At 43.7% G+C, this 25,800-nt stretch overlaps 2 protein-coding genes across 7 annotated transcripts in view; both read left to right on the top strand.

Annotated features, from left to right (window-relative positions):
• Nucleotides 1–4,334, top strand: part of MYT1 (myelin transcription factor 1) — a 56,381-nt gene extending 52,047 nt beyond the window's left edge. For all 6 annotated transcript variants that reach the window (XM_052683977.1, XM_052683978.1, XM_052683980.1 and 3 more), the window contains 3 exons: nucleotides 290–393; nucleotides 474–617; nucleotides 2,239–4,334. In XM_052683977.1, coding sequence (XP_052539937.1) covers nucleotides 290–393; nucleotides 474–617; nucleotides 2,239–2,379 — 389 coding nt within the window. In that variant the 3' untranslated portion in view covers nucleotides 2,380–4,334. The remainder of the gene's footprint in view (nucleotides 1–289; nucleotides 394–473; nucleotides 618–2,238) is intronic.
• A 9,537-nt stretch (nucleotides 4,335–13,871) lies between these two features.
• On the top strand, nucleotides 13,872–25,725 carry PCMTD2 (protein-L-isoaspartate (D-aspartate) O-methyltransferase domain containing 2). Its single transcript, XM_052683662.1, has 6 exons — nucleotides 13,872–13,990; nucleotides 16,131–16,463; nucleotides 17,909–18,011; nucleotides 19,739–19,910; nucleotides 20,887–21,010; nucleotides 22,415–25,725. Exons 2-6 carry the CDS (start codon nucleotides 16,157–16,159, stop codon nucleotides 22,795–22,797), a joined length of 1,089 nt encoding a protein of 362 aa, XP_052539622.1. The 5' UTR covers nucleotides 13,872–13,990; nucleotides 16,131–16,156; the 3' UTR covers nucleotides 22,798–25,725.
• The last annotated feature ends 75 nt before the right edge of the window (nucleotides 25,726–25,800 follow it).

Here is a 25,800-nt window from a genome sequence, read left to right on the forward strand (position 1 = left end):
ACTTGAGAGCAAACAGAGCAAACTTGAGTTATTAGGGTGGCCAACTTTGCAGGGCACATGAATGCTCTGGGCTCCAACTGCAGCACTCTTGTTCACTTTTGCATTTACAAATTGACCTACAAAGTACAGTTATAGTTAAATTTTTAAAACAACAACAACAACAAAACATTAAAAGGAGAACAAGATGTGCATTCTGTATTGAGGGTGTGAAAGCAAAGGTGAGGACTTGGTGAGCTGCCATGCTTAGCCAAAAGCAGAGGCTGACTGCCTGTCACTTTCCCTCCCACAGTTCTAGAGAACGATGAGGAGATCAAGCAGCTGAACAAGGAGATCAGCGAGCTGAACGAGTCCAACTCGGAGATGGAAGCAGCCATGGTGAAGCTCCAGTCGCAGGTTTGTGCCTTTGAGCACGTGCCCAAGCTCCCAGCAGAGTGCTGACGGGTTTGTAACCCCACGTGTTCTTTGCTCTGCAGATCTCCAGCATGGAGAAGAACCTGAAGAACATTGAGGAGGAAAACAAGATCATCGAGGAGCAAAACGAAGCCCTGTTCCTGGAGCTCTCAGGGTTGAGCCAGGCTCTAATCCAAAGTCTTGCCAATATCCGCCTTCCGCACATGGTAAGAAACTTGGGCAGTGCTCAGCCCCAGTTGGTGCCATCAGGGGAGCCATGCAAGATCTGGCTTATGATAAGGCTCACATACAATTAAAGAGCAGCAGAATTTCTCTATACACACCTACCTGTGCTTTATAAAATCCGTGCTTTTGCCTTATCTCGAAGCTTGCATTGTTATCTCCCTTTTGTTGTCGTTTTCTGCTGATCTCCCTTTGTATCTATGATTCTGTCTCATTACATCTGGGAGTATTATCACAAAATAGGAAACTTTATCAAGGGCACCCAGAGCCTTTTAGGCTAAGACAGCACAAGCAGAGATCAGGAGGGACTGGATTTCAACGTCAGAAAGATCTTACAGCTCCCATTATTATGCAGGTAGTTTCGATTCAGTTTTGAATAGCTGGCAGCCAAAGAATAGCATTCTTAAAGAGAGTGTATTTTGTTTAATTTAACAAGGTCTAACAGCCCACAGCATGTTACCATAGAGTTACTGCAAAATGAAAAGGCTGCATTAAAATAGTAAAACCACAAAAGGGTATTAATTACCTTCCCTCTATTCCCAGGAATGTAATTACTGTTGTCAAAAACAGGTGTGTGCAGGGGGGCTGCGTGCTGGTTTGGAAGCTGTCCTCTTACAAGTAATAGCGGCCATCACGATGATCAAGAGGAACAAGCTTTTGATTTCTTTTTTTCTGCTGTCATTTTTTTTTTTTTTTTTTTTTGGGAATCCTTTTCATAGAGGTTGGTATTTAAATTCAGGCTGCTTGGAGATGTGCCATGCTCCAGCAGAGCAGTTTTGGACACTATTCACCCAGCTGCTTGACTGGCACAAAACGGCTCACTGAGTGCTTTTTATTTTTTTGTAAAGTATTTGACGCATAAAGGTCAAATAAATTGTTCAGCAAATATTTTTTCAAGGTTTCAGGCAGCTCCGATTAAATAAGGCCCATGAGACACGTATGCTCATTTTATCCTGGTCTTTTTCTTCTTCCTCGTTTCCTCTTTCCCTGCTAACTCTGAGACAGATGTTTGCTAGGTTTCAATGATGCCCCTCTAAAGCAGAGTGCAGACATTGAGCCTGAGGTGCTGGCTCTTGCCCTACCCTCGCCTTTCATTTCCCCCATGATGCTCCAGCACTCCCTGCCACCTCTTGTCCTCTAACTTTTCATTTCCACGCCTCAGTCCACCCTCCAGTCAAACTGCCTGCACACACTTAACCTGATGCTGTCGATAGTTCCGCGTGGCCAATGCATAAAATCAGGCAGTCAGTGAAGATTCTGCAGGATGAAGGTTGCACGGTGAGATTCTTTATGTGCAACACCATGCACAAAGAACCTCTGATGTTGAGACCTTCGGCTGTTGGCACAGTTAGTTGGAAAGAAACATCTCAGAGAGCGGTGAGGCACTGGCACAGGCTGCACAGAAAAGCTGTGGATGCCCCATCCCTCGAGGCTTTCAAGGCCAGGTTGGATGGAGAGCTGGGCAGCCTGATCTGGTGGAAGGCAACCTGCCCTCGGCAGGGTGTTGGAAATAGATGATCTTTAAGGTCCCTTCCAACCAAAGCCATCCTATGATTCTCTCCCTGCTCTACTACTAACTCTTCTGTTTGGCTTTTCTGACTGCAGGAGCCCATTAGTGAGCAGAACTTCGATGCGTACGTGAACACACTGACCGACATGTACACCAACCAGGAGTGCTACCAGAACCCAGAGAACAAGGACCTGCTGGAGAGCATCAAGCAAGCCGTCAAGGGCATCCAAGTTTAGTGCCCTGTGATGGGGATGGGTGGGTGAGCTGACTGTAAGGTGGAACTTTCCCTCCAAGTATTCAGGTTTACAAGTTATAAAACTTGTTTAATGAATGAAAAACAAAAAGCAAAGCAAAACAAAAAACAAAAACAAAACCAACAAACACACAAGGACCAAAATGTAACCAAGAGGCCGTTTCTGAGACATGGAACTGATCGAACTCAGTGTTCTCGTTTACTTAACTTTGGACCTTCTTGAGAAAAGTGGTATTTTTCTACCTGGACCATGAGGTAGACCAGGATGGAAGGTCAAATTCTCCATGGGCTGTGGGGCTTGGCAGCTGGTGAAAGAGCAGGCGTCTCTCCTGAGTTGCCATGCTTTTGCAGACTTGCTCCAAGGGTTAAAATGTTACAAGAACAGGGTTTTGTCTGATCCAAGACTAGCGTATGACTGGCTTAAACCCTCATGTTGTCTATGGTGGTATGTCCAGATTACCTACTCACCCATGAATTATGTTATATGTTGCTATAAGTGCTGGAGCTGCAAGCTACCTGTAAATCTGAACCTGTGCTGGGCCTCCCAACCCCAGGTTTTCAGATATCCACTGGGCATGGGAACTCTTTAAGTATTATAAAGTAGCTTATTTTTATTTTCTGAAAGAAATCTGAAGAGCAGTTCTGGATCTCCAGTGGAAAGCGCAATGGAAAAAAGGTTCTCAGGGAAGCTTTTGGAGTTTGCAACTACAGTATTCCTTTGTCTGTCTTAAATATGAGAATAGCTATTATGAATAGGCCAATACCAGATATTTCATACAGAAGAATTCTTAATGTGTCATGGTCCGGTGTTTATGATTTTTTGGAAGTCTGTTTGATGACGGTTCTGGTTCTTTTCATTGTTGTGATCATCCTTACAGTGGCGCAGTACTGCCAGTCCAGAGATCATACATCAATGCCAGAGAACGTTTGAGATTGCAATGAACTAAAAAAAAAAAGAAGCAAACAAACAAACAAAAAAAACCAACAGAAAGAGATGCTAATTGATGGCCAGCAAAGTGCTTACCTAACATGAATCAGTGGTTGATTTCTTGCAGATATCCACAGGGTGATGGGTATTTCTTGGTTTGGTGTTCTACGTTTTGTGCAAAATCACAGCACAAGCACCATTCTGGAGGAAAAAAAAAAGAGAAAAAAGTGTTCAGGTATTGGATATTCTTCCAAAGAAGCGTTCTGTAAGCTTGGTACACCAAACCTCCTGGTGGAGTGAAGGCGACCCAAGGAAATGAAGGGCAGCAACTCCTTTGGGGTCTCAACGTAGGTGTGTTCGCTTCCTGCATGGCTCCTGGCAGCAGTGGGGAGGATTTGGGTGGCCGATGCTAAAGGGAAAGATGTGGTGTCATTTTGAGCCCAATTCTGCAGATATTTAGGGTGTAATCCGTGATTTGAAGAGGTCAGTGGGGAGCTTCCCACCGATTACAGCAGGCATTGCACTGGGAGCAGCGTGGCGCGGGTTGGTTCCTGCTGGGAAGTGCCATGCTGAGCCATTTGCAGGATCAGGCTCCATGAGTTCACCCATTTTAGAACCCATTCCAAGTGCAAAAAATACAAAAGAAAGGGAAAAATAAAAAATAAAAAAGATAATTTGAGGTGTTAAAAACACAATGTTCTTAAGATGTAAATAGAGTCCAAATTGATTGTGACTGCAATTCACTTAGTATTTAAAAGTAGAGAAATTGCACTTCCTGGAAGAAAGAGAGGGGGAAAAAAAAAAATAAAAAAAAAAGTAGTTAGTTTAATTATCCTGTAAATTATTTAATTTTGGCAAGATGTATGTAATTTATATTTACAACACCTTATGTTAACTTTTTTATTTATTTAACTTTTTTATTTATTAATTTTATACTTACTTTAAACTGGACACCGCACCATTGAAAAAAAAAAAACCAACCACGAAGATAAAAGAAGCAAAAATTAAAACTTTTGACCATAAAAAAGGACATTCCCCAAAAAATTTAAAAAAAAAAAAAAAGAAAAAAAAAGAAGAGAGAGAGAAACCTCTATCTACAACTCCTACTTGTAATTTTGATGCAACCAAGTTATTTTTTATATATTTTGTTATTTATTCTTTTAACGATGGGAATTTTTTTAAAGATATTTTATAACTGAGACCTTTTGATAATTTTTTGGTTTGTTTTTTTGCCGGGGATGGGGCACCAGGGGAAGAGAGACTTTGTCAGTTTTTCTTTTCTTTTTCGGTCGTATCGTTTCAGGCACTGATAACAGGAAATGAGAATTCTGTATTTATTATTTATTTAATATTTAAGTCGGGGGGGGGGGTGAGAAAAATGAACTGTGCTCTTGTTGTATATTTATTTTGTTGTTTGTGTGTCGGTTACGTGATGACTGAGTACTTGTTTATGTGAAGGAATACTGTTAATATTTAAATAATAAAGAGTCAATTGAAAGTTATAGCAGGCTACATGTTATTCTGTGAAAACGAATACTGTGATCTACTTTCCTCAGGAAATGTATTTTGCAGACAGAACTTCCTTATGTACTGGCAGGGTTGTTTCATAATAAAACCCAGTTCTGTTTGTGACTTTAGTTCCTATGGTCTTTCTTTGAGCTGCCTCCAATGTCCCCAACATGTCCCCCCATGGAGCTATGGTGCTAAGCAAGGAGCTGCCATTGGCAGGGCAGTACGCACGCTTTCACCTTCTGGATTTACTAAACAAATTACAAATGTTAATCTTGGAGATTTAGCTGGGAAGGATGCTGGGAATTGGTTCTTCCTCTGACTGGGTTTAGTGGGCATGGTGAGGATGGGTTGGCGATTGGGCTTGGTGGTCTTAGAGGCCTTTTCCAACCTTAACGAATCCCTCACGTCTGTTTTCCTGGCTGCAACGCTCTCAGGTTGTCCTGCTCAAATTGCAGAGCTTCTTCACGGCAGGAAGCTTTCTTCTGCAGCTGTAGCAATGGAGGGAATTCATCACCGCTCACTTTGCTGGAGATGGCATTCTGAAGCCACCACAGTTTTGGTTTAGCTTTGCTAGAACTGGAGCTTCCAAGGTGAAATAAGGTAACTCACACGAAGGCCGCTTGGAGCTGAGGGAGATGGGTTAAACGGGAATTTTACGTAGATCTATCATCGAGAAATTAATTTCTCTTATTAACGGGGCTGAAACTTCTTGGTGTCCCTGGGGGAGGCACAAGTGCTGCAGATCATGGGGGTGGAGGTGGCCTTGCTGCCATGGCACAGAAATGAAAACGTGGAGTAAAATGGGGGCAGAAGGGTGAGACTGCAGCCAGAAACCCTCAGAGTGAACGGCTGGGATCAAAGAGGATTCTTGAAAGTCTTTCCTTTGACACACACACAGCCATGGGTGTTCACTGGCAGTTTTTTTTCTCTCTGTTGAGCGTCTGTAAGCTGCAGGCTCTGGAGGGCTCTTTCTAGGGCTGAATGACTGGCAGAGCTTAGGATAGGCTCATGGGGATGGTGGAGGAGAGGACGTGCCCTCTGGAGCTGCAGGGATGCTTCTGCTTCATGCGGGTGGATTTATAGGGTGGCGGAGGAGAGGATGTCCTTCCTGGAGCTTTGCAGGGCGTGGGACAGAGCTCATAGGTTAACAGCAATTAACTCTGCAAGGCGCAATAGAGCGTGTTTCCCAAGGGCAAGGTCTCTTTGAGGTTTTGCTGGACACCTCGTGTAGCTTATGGGATCCAATCCCCTTCACAAATGGCTGCATATCTTAAAAGGGGGAAGCACGCAGACTGGTGAGATGGTTCATCCAAACTGACTGGCACGGTTAATTTCTGAAGGGCGCATCATTGGGGGGGAGGGGGAGGTTGATAGACTTTGCATCACCGAACAGTTCATTGTGCCAATATTTGATTATGATGATAGAGCTAACAGGCATGCTCACTTGTCCTTTCCTAACGAATTGGCTGTGCTGCATAATAGAGCGGTTAGATTCATGTTAAATTGCAGCTTTGGGAGCCATCACTGTGAGATGTTATCTTCTCTGAACTGGCGTCCTTTATTGCAGGGAAGGGAATTGAATGGGTTTAAGATGGTACACTGTAAGTTTATAGGTGTGCTTAGGAGAGCTCTTCAGCCTCCTCCAGCAAGTGGAGAGTGAGAGCTGGGTGGCAGAGAAGAGCAAGGATTTCACTTCAAGGATGCAAGAGGAAAGATACTTGTGTTTGGTTATTTCTGTAAATCATTGGTTGTTGTATAAATCATTGATCAATGTGCGTGTCATTTGGCCTTGCCGGACACCACTGTTCATTGTTAAAAGCTGCTAATGACATATCCCTCCATCCTTCTGCTCAAGTGGTGCCTTCCATTTGCCAGCCTTCACTCAGCTGCTCCTGGAGAGCCACGGGCTGCAATGAGGGTTTGCAGTTGGGAGCAGAGAGGAGTTTCTTTGCCAGCCTTGTTCTTTCTTTCTGATTGTCTTCCTTCTTCTCATAGAGCTCCTCTGGGTGATGTCTCAGGGCTGGGTCACTCTCGCTGTGGGGATGCTTCCTTCTCCATTTGGTTCTCTACTGGGGGCAGAAAGCAACCATGCTCTATAGAGTTGCCATTTGGCACTGAATTCACTCCTCAGCTCTAGAAGATGGAGGTGAGATGAGATCAGGGAGAAACTCAGTGTGCTGGGGAGGCAGTAGGAAGGGCTCTGCCCTGCACTTGTTAATGTACTTGCTTCTCCAACACTTTTATGAGAAGATATATCCTGAAACGACCTTCCACTTTGTGCAGAAGGGCTCGTGGGACCAGGGCTGCATTCTTCAGACAAATAGCTCTCGTTATTCCAGATGCCTTCATCCCCTTCTTTCAGTGGGATGAATAAATCTCCAATTGTTGTAAAAATGGTAGTATCAGATTTAAAGACGTTTTCATCCCTGTCGACCAGGAAGTACAACAACCATTAAAGTCTGCATTCATTTATATAACTGCAGCAGTCTTTTGTTTGAATGTCAGTGGTAATCTGGGATGCTCTGCAGAACAGTGAGTCATAAAGAGACAGAGGAAGGACATGCGATCTGCTTGAGCTCCAAGGCCAGCACCAAGGCTCAGAGCACACCAGGAGGAGCCTGGCCACACTGACGTTTGATGTCTGACCCCACAGCCCATATGGAAGCCAGGATGTGCCAAAGCTTTTCTCTTCATCTTTCTATTCACAGTGAGTCCTGGGATCCACCCAGCTAACATAAGTAATGACCAACCGTTGACTTAAACAGGGGCTAACCTGGACTTTGCTCCAGCGCAATGGCACTGGCCTCAGGGGATTTTGGCCTGAGACTCATCCAGCACAAGCCCAAGGATCAGCTCCTTAGAGTTTACCATTTGCCAGAGGATTCCTTCTTGGGCTTCAGAATTTCATAATCTAGCCCAACCACGCTGAGAGTGTTTAGCAATTAAATAACATAAATCCAGAAGCTAGATTAATAAACAGTCTAGGCTGTCTAGAGTAGTCTGCAGTATGGAGAGAGAAAACTGTAAAACATTTATTACTGGCTTGGAGATGAAGTCATTAATGTAATAACTACATGTTGCTTTCTTCTTACAGTTGTTAGCAGTCTGGAGGTTACAGAAGATTAGGTGAGAAACTCACTGCCTCCTGCCGAGAGGAGGCTTTCCCATGAAAGCCAGAGCCCAGCTCCCATCTGTCACCCCATTACATTTGGAGGTGGTGAATATATTACCGTGCCGCTCAGAGAACTAAAACAAAACCAAATTTCTGCTGGCCACATGGCAACCCTCCACGAAATTTAATGAGGACGCTGTCCTTTGTGTGCTGGGCCAATTCCAACAGCTGTAGAGATGAAGGCAGGAAGATCTTGGCTGTCGCTAACAGTAGTGATGCCTTCGAGCACCAAAGCTTTGCTGCCTGAGCTCCTGTGACACCAACAGCAATGTCGGTGCCTCCCTTCCCTCTGATTTCTCAGTGGGTCTTCACTTTTTCAGGAGAGGGAACAAGAGCATTATTTTGGTCCCTGCTGTGATCTGATATTGGGGAGCTTCCAGAACTTGAACATCAGCAGCCTCTTTAGAGTGATTGTGGATGGAGCCCTCTGATGAGCTTGCTCCCCCACTGATAACTGCAATTCATGGTGATGCTGCAGCGAAAGTCAGGCGAGGGGTGAGGGAAGGCACCTGTTGGTACATTCCTGGCAGAATTTGTCATCGTTTCACTGGAGAAAAAGCAAAGAGCTTTCATCTCCATGCAGAGCCTACAGCTCCTTTGCTGGCTGTGGAGGTAACCAAATTGCCTACATAACTTAATTGAATCATTAGCCTGCTTTGGACAAGTAAAACACGAACAGGCATGTCTCATGAGCATGGGATGCAGAACAGAGGCTGTGCACACACAGAGATATGGGGGCAGGCACCCAGTCCAGTTGCAGCCTCCTTGGGAAGACCGGCTCCAGCAGGACTGGGTACCCATCCCTGTCCTTGTCGCTGTGGGAGGCAGAAGCCACAACAGGGTGCTGCAGGGCTCCTGGCCAACTCTGTCCCAGGCACAGCATCGCCAAAGCAGAAACGAGTGGGAGCCCTGATTGAGCATCTCAAAGAAAAATGAGAGGTCAACAGGAAGAGATGGGAGCCAGTGCTAAAGGGTAATGATAGTGAAAGGCATCCACGTGTTCCAGAGCAATGACAGGCATCTGCAGACCGGCAGTGATGGATGCTCACTTTCAGCTTACACCATTTGGTGTGACCGTTTTTCTGCTAGGAGTGCAGTGAGGACCAACTCACCCTGTTTTCAGGTCATTTGCAGGTAATCTTGTTGACTCAAATTATCCTTGATGATCACCCAGAGGAGAAAAAAAAATAACATCCCTGAAACAAATGTTTTGGCTTCTCCACAGAGGAGGTGCTCACTCGAGGTTTGTGGGCAGCTTGGGTCCAAAACTCAGTCTCAAGGCACTGCAGATGGGAAGCTCTGGATGGATGTTATGCTATGGCTTAGTGACATCAGACTGTGCTTTAGCACTGAGCGTGTTTTTAGTAGTACCTGAAACGGGAGGGTATAGGGACAGAGAGAAGGAAAAGGCTTGTGCATCAGATAGGCTGCCGTAGTGCTGATCAGCAGGACAGATCCGTAAGATATTCCCAATATCACCAAAAAAAGTAACAGGAACACTTCTGCAGAGTGCTAATCTCAGTTTTCTCCCCACAGCAGACTAATTTGAAGCTGTCAGCACAAGCACCTTTCTCCTGACCATCCTATACTCTGGTTCACATCCTACACAGGCTAGGCAAATGCAGACACCCTTCCCCAGGATCATATCATCCCATTTCCCTTTCATTTCTCTTATCAACGCCACCATTCAGTTCCGCTCCTTATTGTCAGCCGTTATCACAGTGAGCCAAGAAAGAGCACAGCTTCAGCCAGGAGGAAAAAAGAACAGGTGAAATTCTGATGTTGTCAGCTAAAATAGTTTCCAGATGAGCTCTGCCCACAAAGAAGCTGCATTGGAGTGAGTTAGTTGCTAAATTTTGCATTTGCTCCTTACCCTTCCTCTCAGCTTCCAGCTCAAAGTGGAGTCCTGACATTGCAAAGCACTGATAGAATTAGTCTCCTACAAACTGCTCGCTGGGGCTTGTTAGCTCAATTGTTAATGCTAAATTCTTATCAGAGCCACCTTAAAGAACATTAATCAAGAAAGGCTGAACTCCCTGCCTGGGTCACAGAAATTTAATTAAACCCCAAATAAAACTGGAAAATCATTTTGAAAAGAGATGAATGCAAAATGGTTTTCATCATTTAACTCTGCATCTTCGTAGTTCAAACCCTCATCAGTGATTTCAAAGGGAGTTTTGCTGGTCCAAAGGCAGGGAGAAAGAAACGGATGCTCATCCAGTGGAAATGGAAAACACAAAACCACTGATAGCTGCCTGCTTAGCACCAGGACCCACAGATGTAGAGGAGCACAATGCCCTTCCAAGTTAAATCTTCTAGAGTAAGATTGTGTTATGGTTCTGGTTCACGGATTCGTATCTGCTTTCCCTTTGCCAAAAGGACTCATGCAACTTTCAAGCCATTTGTTCTGAAGACACATGTATTGGTGTCAGCAAGACTTTGTGTGGGATACTGAAGGCAGTTCTGGGACCTGTCTTCGGGAAACAGGTGCAGGGAAAGACTGGCAGGGTGATTAGTAGAACAGAGAACCTGTCTTAGGAGAGGAGATTAAAAGAGCTTGGCTTGTTTAGCCTAGAAAAACAAAGGTTAAGAGGGGATATGATTACTCTTCATAAATGCATTCAGGGTGGGAAGAAGGGGAATGATTTAAGTAAGAGGATAATGCCAGTTGGAGATCACATAAGGTGCACCTTGGCTAGGAATAAATTCCCATCAGAAATATGAAGATGTTTTCCTATTGCTGGAGGAGGGAGGAAGGTCTGGGGAAGGTCAGACAGCTGGGCAACCCCCGAGGTTTGTAAGGGATCAAGCAGTTCTCTGTCCTGTGTCCCCAGCTGCAGGGAATTTAATGATGCATTTTCACCCCCAAAGATGGTGCAGCCAGGAGGCTGCTGGCTGCTCTCTTTCCTTTGACCATGCAGGACTACATAGCAGCTCTCCTGCTTTCAATTCTGACATTTCAGCTAAGTGAGATGAATCCTGGTCTTTATGAGTCCTTTTTCCAAGAGGCAGTGGTTATGCACAAGGCAATACAGTGGAAATCAAGACATATGTTCTTCCTCTTGGTTCAGCAATTACTCACAGAGCCCTTTGATGAAGTGAGCATGGAGGGAAGCTTCAGGACACACACACAGATACTTGCTGCATAGGCAGGAGGATCCAAGGTGATCAGCTGCTGCTGTGCTTATAGTAATAGTGGTGTAAATTCGTATGTCTCCATGTATTTACATGTATGCATATGCATGTGTGTATGCATATATACGGATAATCTTCTGAACAAGGTACAGTGCCAGGGTGTCTAGAAAAGGCAACAGAACATAGTTTGCAAAATTAGAAAAGAAAAAAAGAGAAATGATGAAAACATAACCCTATGATTTAATGCTCCAACTCTTAATTTATGGAACTCATCCCATCGCTCACAAGTTGTCCCACTGATTTAAACAGCAATCTGCATTGCAAAGCTGGAGCTCAGCCTCACGGCCCCTGGCTTGCATGCTAAAAGCCATTTTTACTGTTTGCTCTTTCGGATGGATAAAAACATCCCATTTTAACCGATCATCACCAAGGTGAAATTCTGAAAGTTAAATCACCGATCCCACTGGCGAGGCTCGCAGCGGTGCCCGTTCTGCTGGGGACACCTGGCGGTGTGAGGCTGGCAGATGCTGTATGCGCCGGCCCTGTGTCCCCAGGCTCTGCCTTCCTCGTCCCACTTGGATTTGCCTGCTCTCAGAAGCCTCTAGAGCTGTGCAAGCCGATGGTTGGATAGCAAAGCCCCCAGTGAGCCGTAAGGATAGAGGGAATGTCAGGAAGCACAGGTAAAGGAGTAGCACAAGGCATCAGCAGTTGCAGCAGACGTGTCAAGTCATGAAGGACGCAAGGAGCTGCATCAGGGGAGGGTCAGGACTCTCAAACAGGCTCCCCAAAGCAGTTTTTACCCAGCTTTTAATACTTTTTTTTTTGTGTGTGTGTGTGTGCAAAACAAACAAACAAACAAAAAACAAGCTGCTGTTTTTCAAGCAGCTCTGCTGGGATGAGAGCAGATGCTGAACGGAAGCCCTGGAATCATATGTGTATAGAGTTTGTCCATTCTGCATTTGCAGATTTCAACAGCATTGCCATTATGCTTGAGTGCTTTTCTTATTAAACAAGACGAGGCAAGCACAATCAACGTGTCCTGTTTTGGTTGAATCAGCAAGGAGGTGTTTCAGTGCTCACTCTCCACAAATAATCCCATTCTCCCAGGCAGCTGTCTTCTGCAGAATGAAAGTGCAGACATCTACAGTATTACCCCGTGCCTGTTAGCATGAAGTCTGCTGTTATCATGTTAATGAAGGGAGCTGAGATAATCACCTTAACGCATAAATACATCTCTGATGCTGATTCACTTTCTTCCTATTTGAGTCTCATTTACCAGGGCAATCTCTTTTTTTTTTTCCCCCCTGTAGTCTTGTTGTGTTTGGAAGGATGGCTTTTTTTTTTCCTTTTTTTTTTTCCCCCCACAAATAATCTTCAGAAAACATAAGAAATCTCCTCTCTAGGTGTGGTTAACCCCTATTGTTTTGCAGACATGCACAGGACCAAATCGTGGATCAAAGGCCAAGGCAAACAATTCTGTCCTATCTGCAGCCTTAGAGGTCACACATCCCATAGCCTCAGCTGACATTGTATGGGCCACTTATAGATGAAGAGACACACAACATTAGAGGATAACATCTTATCCTGAGTGGGTGATAGGAACCACCTTTACCCAATGTCTTCTCGGACCTTGCCATACTGGTTACAACCACTGAAGGAGCCTGCTTGGCTGCATACAATCCAAATCAGGTGTCTGACGCTCAGGAAGATGATGTTAGGGGACAGGGACGCTACTGCACAAATGGTGAGCCAGCTACGTGGCAGCCTTGTGATGACACTCCGTGGTTCTCTCCAGCCCCTGGAATCAGATGAATAAGCTCTTCACTGATTTTCATAGGGAATTTCTTTTTTCAGCAAGCAATTTATGCTTGCTGAAATGCATACACAGTTCCATGCATGCTGGATGTTCGTAGGCTTAAAATGCAGTACAACAATTGGCGTCAATGCAAACATCAATTAGAGTAATGCTTTCTTCCAGGTTCCCGTGATATTTTCCCAAGTCTGACAGATGACAGCAGGACATCTCATGTCAGCCAGGCTTCGTGCAGGAGGCTCAGAGATGGCACAAGGACCACATGTACCAGCTGGGGACAGGCATGTCCCCACACTGCCACTCCCCACACCGAGCTGTGCCTTGGGGACCCATTCCAGGAAAAAATTTCTCCTGATGGCCAACCTGACCCTCCCCTGGAGCAACTTAAAGCCATCAGCTCTCATCCTGTCACTGCTACCAGGGTGCAGAGGCCAACCCTCACCTGGCTCCAACCTCTTTAAGGAGCTGTAGGGAGCAAGGATGTCTCCAGTAAGGCCTGGGAGATGCGCCCACGGGCTGTGCAAAGGCATAGAGTGGAAAAAAAGAGTGTCTGTATTTAAACCTGGTGCACACTTAGGCCATGTCTTGGTGTGGTGCGTTGTCCCAGTCCCTGTGTGCACCCGCTCTACACTTTGGCCTGATGTTATCCCTGCTCTGCTGGCAATATCAGCCTGTCAACCTCAGCTCTATTTACACATATTCTACACCTATTCCTGCTCTGCTCAGCCATAACCCTCAGCTCCGATCTGACGGCCTGCTTTGAACATAGACAGGCCTCCTATACAGCCCCAACCTGCACTCAGCCAACCAGCCCTCCTCCCCCCACCCCCCCGGCAGCTCTCAGTGGTACCGTCCAGGCAGCCCCCGCCCCCATAGCACTTAGCGATGCTCTCTTCTCTCCCCACCTCCCCGACGCGATGGTGCGTGCCGCGCATGCGCAGTGCACGGCCGGCGCTCGGTGGGGCAGTGTTTACAGCTGCGGGCAGAGCCGGGCCGGGAGCGAGCGGGTAGAACCGGGCCGCGCTGCCTCCCAGGTACGGCTCAGTGGGACGAGGATCCTTACGTAGCACGTAATGTCAGAGCGAGTGATGTTAGGCTGCCCGTGGAGGCGAAGAACTGCGCTTTAGTGTGTTGTTCTTGTGCCCTGATTGCGTTGTAACGTGTGGGCTTTGTTTTTGCTGCTCTGTTCGAGGCGTGTGATGGAGGGCGTTCTGTGGGGGGTGGTTGTGAAGATGGCAGAGGGCTGCTGTGGTGCTGGAAGGCTGCTTGGTGCCGTGCCTGCGTTGTCATCTGCTCGTGGTTTGTGTGCAAAGTGCAGCCGGGGGTGCGGGGAACCGAATTGGAAAGGTTTGTTAAAGGTAACGCCTCCCCGTGCTGTGTGTTCCACCTCCCAAAGGGAGAAAGGCAGGAAAAGAATACAAATGTGGAATTAGCCGAAGTGGGTAAGCCGCCGTCTGCAATAAAACACTTGTTCTGTTGGAGGTCAGTGAGTGCTCAGCGAAAGTAATGCTTCAGTGACACCTGTAGGGAGCCTTGTGGCCGTGGGGCTCCTTACGGACTGCTTACTTACTTACTGTAAGTCCTTCCTTACTTGCTGTCTATTGAGCTGATAGCAGGTCGGACCTGTTGTCCCAGCGGGGGTTGCGTGTATTGGTTTGGGACCCAAAATGCAGCACTGTTAAAGGCTTTATTTTTATGCTTTAAAGCTGAAAGTGCAGATTTTAATAACAAAAGCGGAAAAAAAGCGCAAGTGCTTAATGTGTTAAACAACAGAAGAAGTCAGGAATTCCTTCAGGAAAGAGTATTTCAATGCAGAGTGCTACAGCAAGTGTGTGCTGCCCGTAGGCACCCAGCCCTCCAAGTGTGGTTGCAGCAAGTCAACCTGTGTGTAAGAAGAGAAGGAAGAATCACGTTGGCTGATGAACCCACCTAAGTCTTAAATTTGCTGTGAAATTGCAGCACCATAGTTATTTTTTTTTGTATGTGTGTGTGTGTAGAGAAGCTGAAGGAGTTACTATATACTATAGAAAGGAAAGGGGTGGTTTTCTTTTTCTTCAAGGTTTGCTAGTGGTCTGATATTGAGTTGGTGTGTTTGAGGCTGTATTGAAAGAATGGATTAAAAACTAGCTTGAATTCTTTGCATGAGTACGTCTTAGTTTCTGTCTCTCTGTAGGTGATGGGGCTGGTGTGTCACTTGGGTAACTGTGAAACTTTCTTGGGCTCTTGCAGGTTTTTTGTTTCCTCTGGAAGCGTTTAACTTTCACTTTGCTGAACGTAACAAACCCCAACGATTTCGCTGTAGGCAGATCTTCTGATCCCAGGAATAAATTCTAAGGCTGCTGCTTCTGTGGTTGTCACTGGGAGCACAGAAAGGCATTGTAAATAAATGCATTAAAAAAAAAAGTTGTTTCTTTTTGAAAAGGGCTGCTCTTCCCTGCCTCCCCCCCACCCCCCCTCTTTTTTTTTAAATGGGGGATGGAGGACAGAAGGTTGGAATAATTTGGATTCCATTGGATTTGGTGAAAATTGTCTCAGCAGCTGCAGTCTGTATTGTGGTCCTTCACTGGTGATGGCCTGTGCTCTGATGAGCTGTGTGAAAGTGCATTTGCTAAGGAAAGCAAGCTGTACCTATATTTAGATCAGAGATTGTAACCTCTGCAAACCCCCAGTCCTCGGGTTTTCTTTGAACGTGCAGCTTGAGGTTTTCCTTTCAACCTGTCTTTCAATTTCCTCTTGATACATTAGAAATAGTCTACAAGTAGCAAGATTTCTGACTGGCAAGCCAGATTTAACTTTTTGCTTGGATTCGCAGTGAAGAATGACCTGTGAGCATAACATCCAAAGTAACCTCCTGTGTAAAAGGGTTCGGTGGAACAGCTGACACGCTGGGATTATGTCAGTGTTGTTTGAAAACAATCATCTAAGTTATCTGTTCTAATTTTCCCTACTGGTGTCAGTACTAAATACCAGATCTGCTCTATTTTCTTCATGGTTTGGTTGGCTGGGATGGTAGTAATGCTTCTTTGGTTTGTTTGTTTGGTTTGGTTTTGGTTTTGGTTTTTTTGCTGCTTGTTGAGCTTCAGGTACATACAGGTCTCTCACAAAGAATATGCAGCAGCATACCTGAGCTCAGATGCATTCTCTGCACCTCACCTTCTCTTTATTCTTCTTCAGTTCTAGTGCTTACACAAAGGTTGAAGATGGGAGGTGCAGTAAGTGCAGGAGAAGACAACGATGAGTTAATTGATAACCTGAAGGAGGCACAATATATCCGGACAGAGCTGGTAGAGCAGGCATTCCGTGCCATTGATCGAGCTGACTACTACTTGGAGGAGTTCAAAGACAATGCCTACAAGGACTTGGCATGGAAGCATGGAAATATTCATCTTTCAGCACCCTGCATTTACTCTGAGGTGATGGAAGCTTTGGATCTGCAGCCAGGGCTGTCATTTTTGAATCTTGGCAGTGGCACTGGCTATCTGAGTTCTATGGTTGGACTCATCTTGGGTAAATAACTTTTCAATCGTGCTAACTATTTTCATTAGGCTTTTGTTGTGTGATTTATTTCTTTTTTCTTTTTAAGAAAGCCTTGAAATGAGGAAAGATGCATTCCTCAAGTAATGAAACAAAATGATATCTAGCAAAGTAAAGAATGCATTGATTCAGCTGGCCTATTTATCAGGATTTCATGCAGCTTTCTTTCTGGATCTGGATGGTGTCCAGGTTTCTGTGGCAAGTTGGAGCAGGCACCAGTGCAGTTACACAGGTTACTCTTGTGGATTCCTGCAGGACTGGCACAAACTTTGGTTTGTTGCTGCTTAAGCAAGAGCCCAGTTCAAGACTTCAGGAGCGGGAATGCTGTTGCTTAAACTGGGTTTGAGCGTGCTCAGAGAAACCTCTGACTGTAGCTGCTCAGTGCCTTGTTATTTTTTGTGCTGTCCTTTCTAGACTGTAACACATCTGGCATCCAGTTTTGGTTCTTATCAATATGTAGGTGGGGAATAGGATCTGTGGAAGCATAGTTCATGCATCAGAATTGGTTTTGTGACCACATCCGCAGTAGGTGAAAAGCTTCAAAGTAATATTGTATAATAGCAGTCTGCCCTCAAGCATTTCTGAAGTCAGTGTTTGTCTGCTTTTGGCTGCCAGGATAAATAAATGGCTATGGGGTATGTTCTGTCCTCTTGTGGGGGTGTCAGGAATTTTAGCTGCTGGAATGTTTCTTGTCAGGATAGAGCCCCACTCCTACATCCCAGGGCCTTTTACGGGGTCACATTTGTTGTTTTCTGCTAGGTTAGTTAGATTGCTTGTGGTACTAATAGGAATGGGAGGGTGGTTGGACAAATGATCTTGCAGGTCATTTCCAACCTTGTGATTCTGTGATTATTTTGGTTGCCAATATGTTACTCTGGGAGTTGACTCTTCCTCCTGGAAACGTTATCAATCAGAATATAAAAAAACATGAGTGCTGAATAACATCTGTATCTTTCTAATTTATTGTTGTTAATTGAGGTACAACTGAGGTCATTGGTCCTAATGTCTTTGATGAGGAAACTTTTAGCATATCAGAAAGGGGTATAATATAAAACAACGTAGAGATTTCAGGAGGATTTATTAAAATATGCTCTACACCTTAGAGTTTTCCCCATGTGATCAGCTTCAGATCAACAGTGTTTCTTCACTGTCAGTGTTTCCCTCCTGCAGTCTACTTTGTATAGTTAAGCCTGCTGATTCCAAGTGGATGGTGCAAAACACCCTTATTTGCTGTTGGAGATTGAGTGTAGGGTTGTGCTTCCCATTGTATTTGTAAGATGCCTGACTCTGCACAACCACTGACTGCCTGCCTTCTTGGGGGGTAATCTGGTACAGGAAGCAACCAAAACTGTGTTAGTTCTGCTGCATTTTGTGTTGCCTGTTAGCATTTCCTGGTACCTGTTCTTTTAAATTTTCAGGTCCTTTTGGTGTTAACCATGGTGTGGAGCTTCATTCTGATGTGATTGAATATGCAAAGCAGAAATTGGACTTCTTCATCAAAACAAGCGACAGCTTTGACAAGTAAGATTTCGGAATGGCCATTGAGTTCCATCTCATGTGCTTGGCTTTAGTTGGGGCAACTCTGCATTCAGGGTAATCTGAGGATTCTGGCTCCTTAGGATTGTTGAGCTGCAGTGTGTGACCTTCTAAGCTCATATGTGTTGTGGAGGAGTTTCAGGAATTGTGGTGGTGTTCCTACCAGCAGCTGTGATGTGACAGAGCCTGAAAGAAGCTGAAAACAGTTACTTATTTTACAGTGCAATTACAGATAGCAACTTGGAAACTGCAAGTGACAGTAATAATTATGCTTGTGATCTGCGTGTTATCAGAAGAAAATGAACTGATGTTGGTAGTGACCTAATATGTTTAGTCTCAGAAGAATAGAAATGGTATCTTTAAAACAAGGAGGTATTTTTATAATGATTAAGTTAGTACTAAAGCTGCTTGGGAATTGATTTATGTTCTCCCTTACAACATCCATTCTGCTGCTGTCAAAATTAATAACTTTCTAGCAGGATAAGCATTGCCAAAAGCAACCTCAGCAATGAAAGTTGTAGCTGTCTCGTTTTTTGGATCTGTCTCACGGTTTGTTCAAACATGAAAGGAAAGCATCTCTGGCTACCTGAAAGTCGTCCTGTTGTGGGAGGAAGAAAATTGAAGTCTTCAGTGATGGAATTCAAACTACTCAGTTTTGTGCTGTTACTGCAGTACTGGAAAGCTGCTGATAAGAGCCATCTTTTCTTGAGGCTGGCAGCAGACTGAAATTTTTCTGCCTGGAAGGTGCTTGCACACAGATGACTCTCTGCTTCCCAGAGTCACGTTGCTATTGTTTGAGCAGGGATTTTAGGGAAGGCTTTTCTTCTTTCTCTGGGCAGATAGTGATAAAACAAAAGTCAACTGAATTCAGAAATCACTGTGACTAGAAAACTGGCATTGCTGATAGATAATGGCTGCTGGGTTATCAGACTGTTACAACGCCACGTGTGGGGGCTGTTAGCCAGCTGCTGTGAAGTCTAGCATGGTTGCAAAAGCCAAAAGCTTGAGGAAGTGTTTGGGAGTAAGTAGATACTGTGCTGAGGTGCTGGCAGAAGAATATATGTTGTATCAGCTCTAAAACCTAGGCCTTAAAGCTCATGTGGATTTTGGAGTATATACAGAAAGCAGAAGCATTTGAAATTACTCAATTTGATTGTAAACTAAATCAAAAATGAAACAGACAAGAAGTGTTTTAAGAAGAGTGAAATCATGGCTATTTTGAAATGAATGGCAAAACTCCCATTGTGTTCAGCACACGTTGCTGAAGCATCAGCCTTCCCCAGAACATCTGAAAGACATTTAAGAGCTTCTGAAAATGTTGAGGACCTGGTGCTGCAGTCCTCAGGTCTCCACTTGTAGAATTGCAGGTCTAACCCTTACATTTGGGTATTATAACTGAAAGAGCAGTAGGTAACTTAAAACTTCAGCGCTGCCTAATTTTATGCAAATCAGGTGTGAAATTATGCATTGATGCCCTTCAGAAGCGTTCATCTGAGCGTTCTCACCTCGTTCTTTTTGTGGTTTTGAAACTTCAACTGTGCTCTGTTTTGATCATCTCCAGAACACAAAGGCTTGGGAGGAGAAACACCATGAAATATTTCTGTAGTATTTCTCATTCTCCTCATTCTTCCAGAACCACAGAAGTAATTCATTTGCTAAATTGTGATATTCTTGTGTGATATGCATTTTCTTGGTGTTTTTTTTTGTTTTAGGTTTGAATTTTGTGAGCCATCTTTTGTTACTGGAAACTGTTTAGAGATTTCCCCAGACTGCACTCAATATGACCGCGTTTACTGCGGTGCTGGAGTTCAGAAGGAACATGAAGACTACATGAAGAACCTCTTGAAAGTTGGGGGAATTCTCGTCATGCCCCTTGAAGAGAAGGTTGAGTATCTTTCTACCTATTTGTCACTTGTTTTCAATTCTGATCTCAGTGTAGCCAGTAACTTTTTTTTGTTAATTTGCACCTCTTTCAGCAGTGGTTTGGCAAATTGCAGGAAGCATGAGGTGCACCAGTTTTCATTCAGAATGGAAGCAGTACTCTGAACGCTTCGTAGTGTTTAAGTTCTACCACAGAATTCATAGCATGTGCTGATCTTTTGTTGTTAATTGCAACTTTATTTCCATGCTGCAGGAAAGTGTAAGAAAGCTTTGTTCAAGTTATATAATCTAGCATTGCACTTATGACAAAGTACAAAATTGCTTTTTGGAAGGCTTTATACTCTAACTGGCTTATGAAAGAGCTTGTAAGTTGTCCCTATTTACAAATGTCAATGGTTTTTAGTAAAATGTGAGTTACTGCTCTGTCTGTAAACTCAATATGGTAATTCAGATGATCACTTTACACCAAATTTTGATGTGAAGTTGGGTTATCTAATAAACTTGAGCGGTCAAGGTGTTAGGTAGCTGATGTTGCACTTCCTGCAAGGTAGCTGGGGTTAACAGTGCAGAGCTTCTTCTCATTAAGATGCATTAGTGGTTGATTTAAGCTGTAACTGATATTCAGTGTGTTGCAGTCTTCCTTCAAGAGTGGATGTTCATCTGAGACTGATGTTTTTTTCTTACTGGTTGGATGTGGCTGTTCTGATTCAGAACTGGGGAAGGACTGGAAAGCAGGGTGACCCAAACTGCCAGTGCTTGTATTCTATTGCACTGGGCAGAGCTACGTGGGGCTAATTCTGCCAGGATGTCTGAATTTTCTGGAGGAAAACAATTGATGCCTATTATTACCTGACTTTTTATTGTATTAATTTCCAGTACTGTAGCCACTTGTAGAGGCAGAGGATTGCTTGTTCATTTTCTATTTAGAAATCTTACTGTGTTTCACACAAAGGACAATGATCTCCCTGTTTTGGTCTAGTTAACTAAGATAACTCGTACTGGTCCTTCTGCCTGGGAAACCAAGAAGATTCTTGCTGTTTCTTTTGCTCCTTTGATTCAGCCCAACCACACAGATTCAGGAAAGTCGAGGCTTGTTCACTTGCGTGAGTACAAACGTTCTTGGCTATGGGGGGGATTTCATCTGCTGTTTGACTAGAAGATGTATCTTGGTTCCTTAGTTGTGATGTTGCTATGTATATTTCCATAAAAATTATTCCAGCTGGTTTTCCTTCTTGGAGCAGTTGTCCATTTTGATTGGGTCCCAACACAGGAATCCTGTCTTTGATCCTAGCAGCAGGTTGACTCAATCGTGTAGAATAAATTCTAAATATTAATGTTGTGTGTAAAAACAAAACAAAACCAAAAAAAAAAAAAAAACAAACCAAAACAAAAAACTGTACCCAAGCTTTAAGGAAATGTCTGGTCATTACAGGCATCGGTTTCAATCCCAGACCACCTGCGTTCATAGTTGTTGGGTGCTGTGCTGTGGTGGTAAAGAATGCATAAATGGTAACTGTGAACAAATGTAGTCCTACCCAAAACAAGTCAGAATTATCCTCAGCTTGGAACAGTTGAGGAATCTGAGTTGTGCAGTTTTTGGTTAGCTGTTTGAAGTGCAGTTGTATGCCATGGCCCCAATCTTCAGCTTAAGACTTTGGTGTAAAGCGGCCTCTTAAGAACTTGCAAAGACAAAGATACTCATAAAGAGATTAGTCAGGCTTTGGTCTTATTCTGGAAAGGTGTCTTTGTGTGACAAAAAGCAGCTCAGTAAGCAGTCTGTACAGCACCATAAAGTCCCCTAAGTCTGCATTTGAGCATGCTTTGTATGGTGCCTTTGTAGGCAGACGTGCATTGATGCTATATGAGTTGTGTTGTGAATTTACATGCTGGCAGCAAAGAAACAGAAAAATGAAGTCTTCCAAACAGTGTGGGAGGGTTTTTATTTTAAACACAGTAAGTTATTGTATGTTTCTAAAATTACTTTTACCAAATGATTTCCAGCCAGTCTTCTCCTGCTACGTCTGAAACGGTTTTTGATGAACATAAATAGTACTTATGTTTTATAAATAAAGAACTTGGCAAAGCTGCAATAAACTCACAATAGGCAAATCGTTTGTGGGTGAACTGAATAGACTTTAGGTCTAGATATCTACAGAAGGAAAATATCTGGGTTATTAAATAGTCACAGTATCAGTAACTAAGTCCACATTCTTACAGTCTCCAAAATGCGTATCTTAAAATAACTGTGAGGACTTGACATCAAAATACGAAACTCTTCTTTCATCCCATTCTTTCTCTCCAGTTAATGAGAGAAATGCGTGATTAAATTTTGTTTGGGAAGCTACAATGCAGTTTACCGGAGTTGACAGGAATTGAATGGAGCTGTTGCTGTAATCGCAGCAGGGAATTCAAGTGGCCTGATTTAATTTGAGCAAATGCAGCTTTTCCTGAGAGCGCTCTTGAGGAGACTTTCTCCATCTCTGTTCATGATTGTCGTTTTGTTTTAGCCCCTGTGGCAGTTCGCAGCCTCCAGGACCTGGCTCGCATCGCCATCCGAGGAACCATTAAAAGAATCATACATCAGGAAACAATGGGCAAAAACGGGAACGGCCTGAAGAACCCTCCTAGGTTTAAACGAAGACGTGTGCGTCGCCGTCGCATGGAAACTATTGTTTTCTTGGACAAAGAGGTCTTTGCCAGTCGCATCTCCAACCCATCGGATGATAACAACAACTGTGAGGAGACCGAGGATGAGAGGCGAGAAGAGGAAGAAACGAAACCCTCTGAACTAAAGCCAGATCCCCCTGTAAACTTTTTGAGAGAAAAGGTCTTGAGTCTGCCTTTGCCTGATCCCTTGAAATATTACCTGCTTTATTACAGGGAAAAGTAATTTCCTTCTAGGATATGGGAGTAGGCAGAAAATAAAATACTACTTAGGGCTTGACAAACGTATACCACTTGCTTGCCTGCTAATATGACCACCCAAGGCAGTAGGCTGATTGGGGAATGTGGCTGCTGTATACTTAAACATTATAGCTTTTTTTTAAGTTTCCTCTTTCTTCTTGGTTGTGTGCTATAGTTTTATTCTACAGCAGGAATTCCTTAGGTAGCAAGTTGGTGAAGTGCTTGACTGCTTACAGAATGGAGGATTTAATTCCCTGAAACTAACTGCACAGAGATGGCTGCTCTACTGAATTGCAGTTTTTAAATGTTCTTAGATTCTTAAGCAGTTCCCCAAAGGCCTTTGGTGTCTGTGCTCTCTCCCACTCTACCTGCCGTGTGTTTACCATGGTGTGTGTTCAAAGGAGGATGAAGATTGTTAGTAAAAGCTGACCTGGCAAATCTTTTTCTTCTAGAAATGTGAAAAAAGCACAACTTTTACAGAAAAGAAGTTCTGGTGTTACTCTTGAGATGTCCAGATTTTGAATGCAGAAGGAAGGCATCAGCTCCCCTTTGGTTGGTCCCAGCTTTGCTTTTTTTTACATACTGATTTTCAGTAAAAGGTAGAAACGTTTACAGATTATTCGTTTTCTTGGTGGGAAACACCTGTTTTAGAGTATTACATGTGAAATTGTTTTTGTTTTTTTCTTTTAAAGCAGTGGAGTCAGGTGAGGAGTAGTGAAGCTGAGCTTTGACAGGATGCTCAAGTGTTCAAAGTTGTGACTGTTGTCTCCAGAAGTGTTTACAGAGTAATCCTGAATGGGGATGAGGGTGGGGAGGAGATGGGCAGCAGAGATGGTGAATACTGGCTGTGAAAGCAGGATCTGCAGGTTTTGCAGTGATGTGTGAACTAAAATCTGCTTGACTGGAGTGGAGTGCAGAGCTCTAGCCTGGGCATGGTTTGTATCCTGGGAAATGAGCCAAAGAGGTCTGTGGAGGATATGTGGAAACTCTGGAACACCAAATTGATGTAATTCTGACTTAGGTGTTCCTGTGTGCACCCTTGTCATAGCAGGGTGACTGGAATGCAGCTTGTGTACACGTTAGTCCACATACAGCAAGTGGAATGAGGTTGCCTTGGCAGTTTATTACTGCAACAAAGAAATAGATGCTTTAACAGACTTGCATCAATGGACAGAAGAGCAGTGCAGTTTTATGGGTGTTGATTTTTATTCCTAAGTCTTCCTGTAATGCTGATGGGAGGAGATTCCACGTTGATTTGCTTTGACAAATCTGCGTAGACCAACATAGCCTGAAAAGAAACCCTCGAGCTCATACTGATGTGTGGTACTCCTATAGCTGAGGGTAAAACCAAAAAGAATGGCAGCAGAAAAAACACTTAGTAGGTAATGAAGTTATGAAAGATGTTACCCCATCAGAAGCACTTACATCGGTATCACCTTGATATCTATTTTAAGCTGTCTCCTCAGTTCCTGAGGAGGAATAAGACTCTCTTGCCAAAAAAAAAAAAAAATGCTGGTTATTCATGTAGTGGTATTGAGTTGCACAATGTAATGATAAGTAGAGTTTCAAAGTTCTGTGCAGCTTGAAAAATACACAGATTCCTCATAGTTATCTCAACCCGAGTTGGAGAATTTTGCCTTGTTTGATGGCTTTTTTTGGTCTTTGAGATGATGATCTGGTAGGTGTGGTGTGACAGGTGGCCACGTGGTATTGAAGCAGCTGTAGGCTGTATCTTGCCTGCAGTGCCCCCAAGCTATTGAATCATTTTCCTTGCTCCTTTGGGTTTTTTTTGGTTTATTTTGAGTGGGGTGGTTCTGTGGCCACTGAGCTGATGGCTTCCTGTAAACTTCAAGCACCCATCTCGTACATCTGGCAACCACAGGGGATTTCTTTCTGCAGATGAGAATTCTGTGTATGATGATAAATGGAGGCATAATAAAATCTGCATAAAGTTTTTCTTGCGCTTCCTCAAAGGCTGTCATCTCTGTGTTTGGTAGTTATTTCTTTAGAATAACTGTCAGACCAGGTGTGCACCTTTCTGTGTGGTGGCACAGCTTCCATGCCTCTGCATATACAGGATGCATTTTACCTCTGGCTGGCAGGTCATCCTTCCATTTATTAATGGCAGAACTGTTCATGGATGTCATAAAGAAGTTACGTTTAAAATTGGCACCTGAAGTTCAGGTCGTGCTAATGAACCTGATTGAGATTCTGTTAACATTGGCCAGTTGAGGGAGAGCATCTTTTATTTAGCTCTGTGTTGTTATTTTAACCATTCCCCATTTTCCAATTCTCAAAGGTATTTTTTTTATCACAGATTTTCACCAGCTTTGCCTTTGTGTTACATCTGCTAGGCTTTTGGCAGTATTCTGGTTTTCTGGATGAGGTTGAGTAAATAAATACATATTTATACAGAAAATATGTTCTTGGTCATCCCCTAGCCAAAAAAACAACCCCCCAGATCCAAACAAACTCATAGTAGCAGTTTTCTGTGTACTATAATTGTGAAATAGCATTGCTTACAGTGTATAAAGGAAGGGGAACTGTAAATGCATTTTCCCTCTGCACAAGCACTTGTACTGTAGTTTTTGTATGTGTTGTTAGTAATTATGGCATCACTGTTTGGTTGGGTTTTTTGTGTGGTCTGTAAGCTGTCTCTGAATTTTACCTGCTTTGACTGTTTCTTTTTTAGTCTTTGCTTTCTTTGTGTGTGACTCCCTTTAGGTTTAGACAGCGCAGTAAATTTGCAAAAAAGAAATGGTCTTCAAGCTGCTTTAATCACCAGTGTGTAAGCTGAAAAATCTGTGTGTGGGAATGGATTGAACTGGCCTGAGGCACACAAAAGTGGTAAAACTTCCTTTTAATGAGTGTTTCTGTTTCAGTAAATTCAGTAAAGACTTTTTAGCCTTCTTAACGTGGCTTTGCATCGTGTTGTGATTAGAATACTTTGTAGTTAAGTACTTATTTCCATAATTGAAAGTTAAGACAC

This window comes from Tympanuchus pallidicinctus, unplaced genomic scaffold, assembly GCF_026119805.1.
Source record: "Tympanuchus pallidicinctus isolate F22 unplaced genomic scaffold, pur_lepc_1.0 scaffold20, whole genome shotgun sequence".
NCBI lineage: Eukaryota > Metazoa > Chordata > Aves > Galliformes > Phasianidae > Tympanuchus > Tympanuchus pallidicinctus.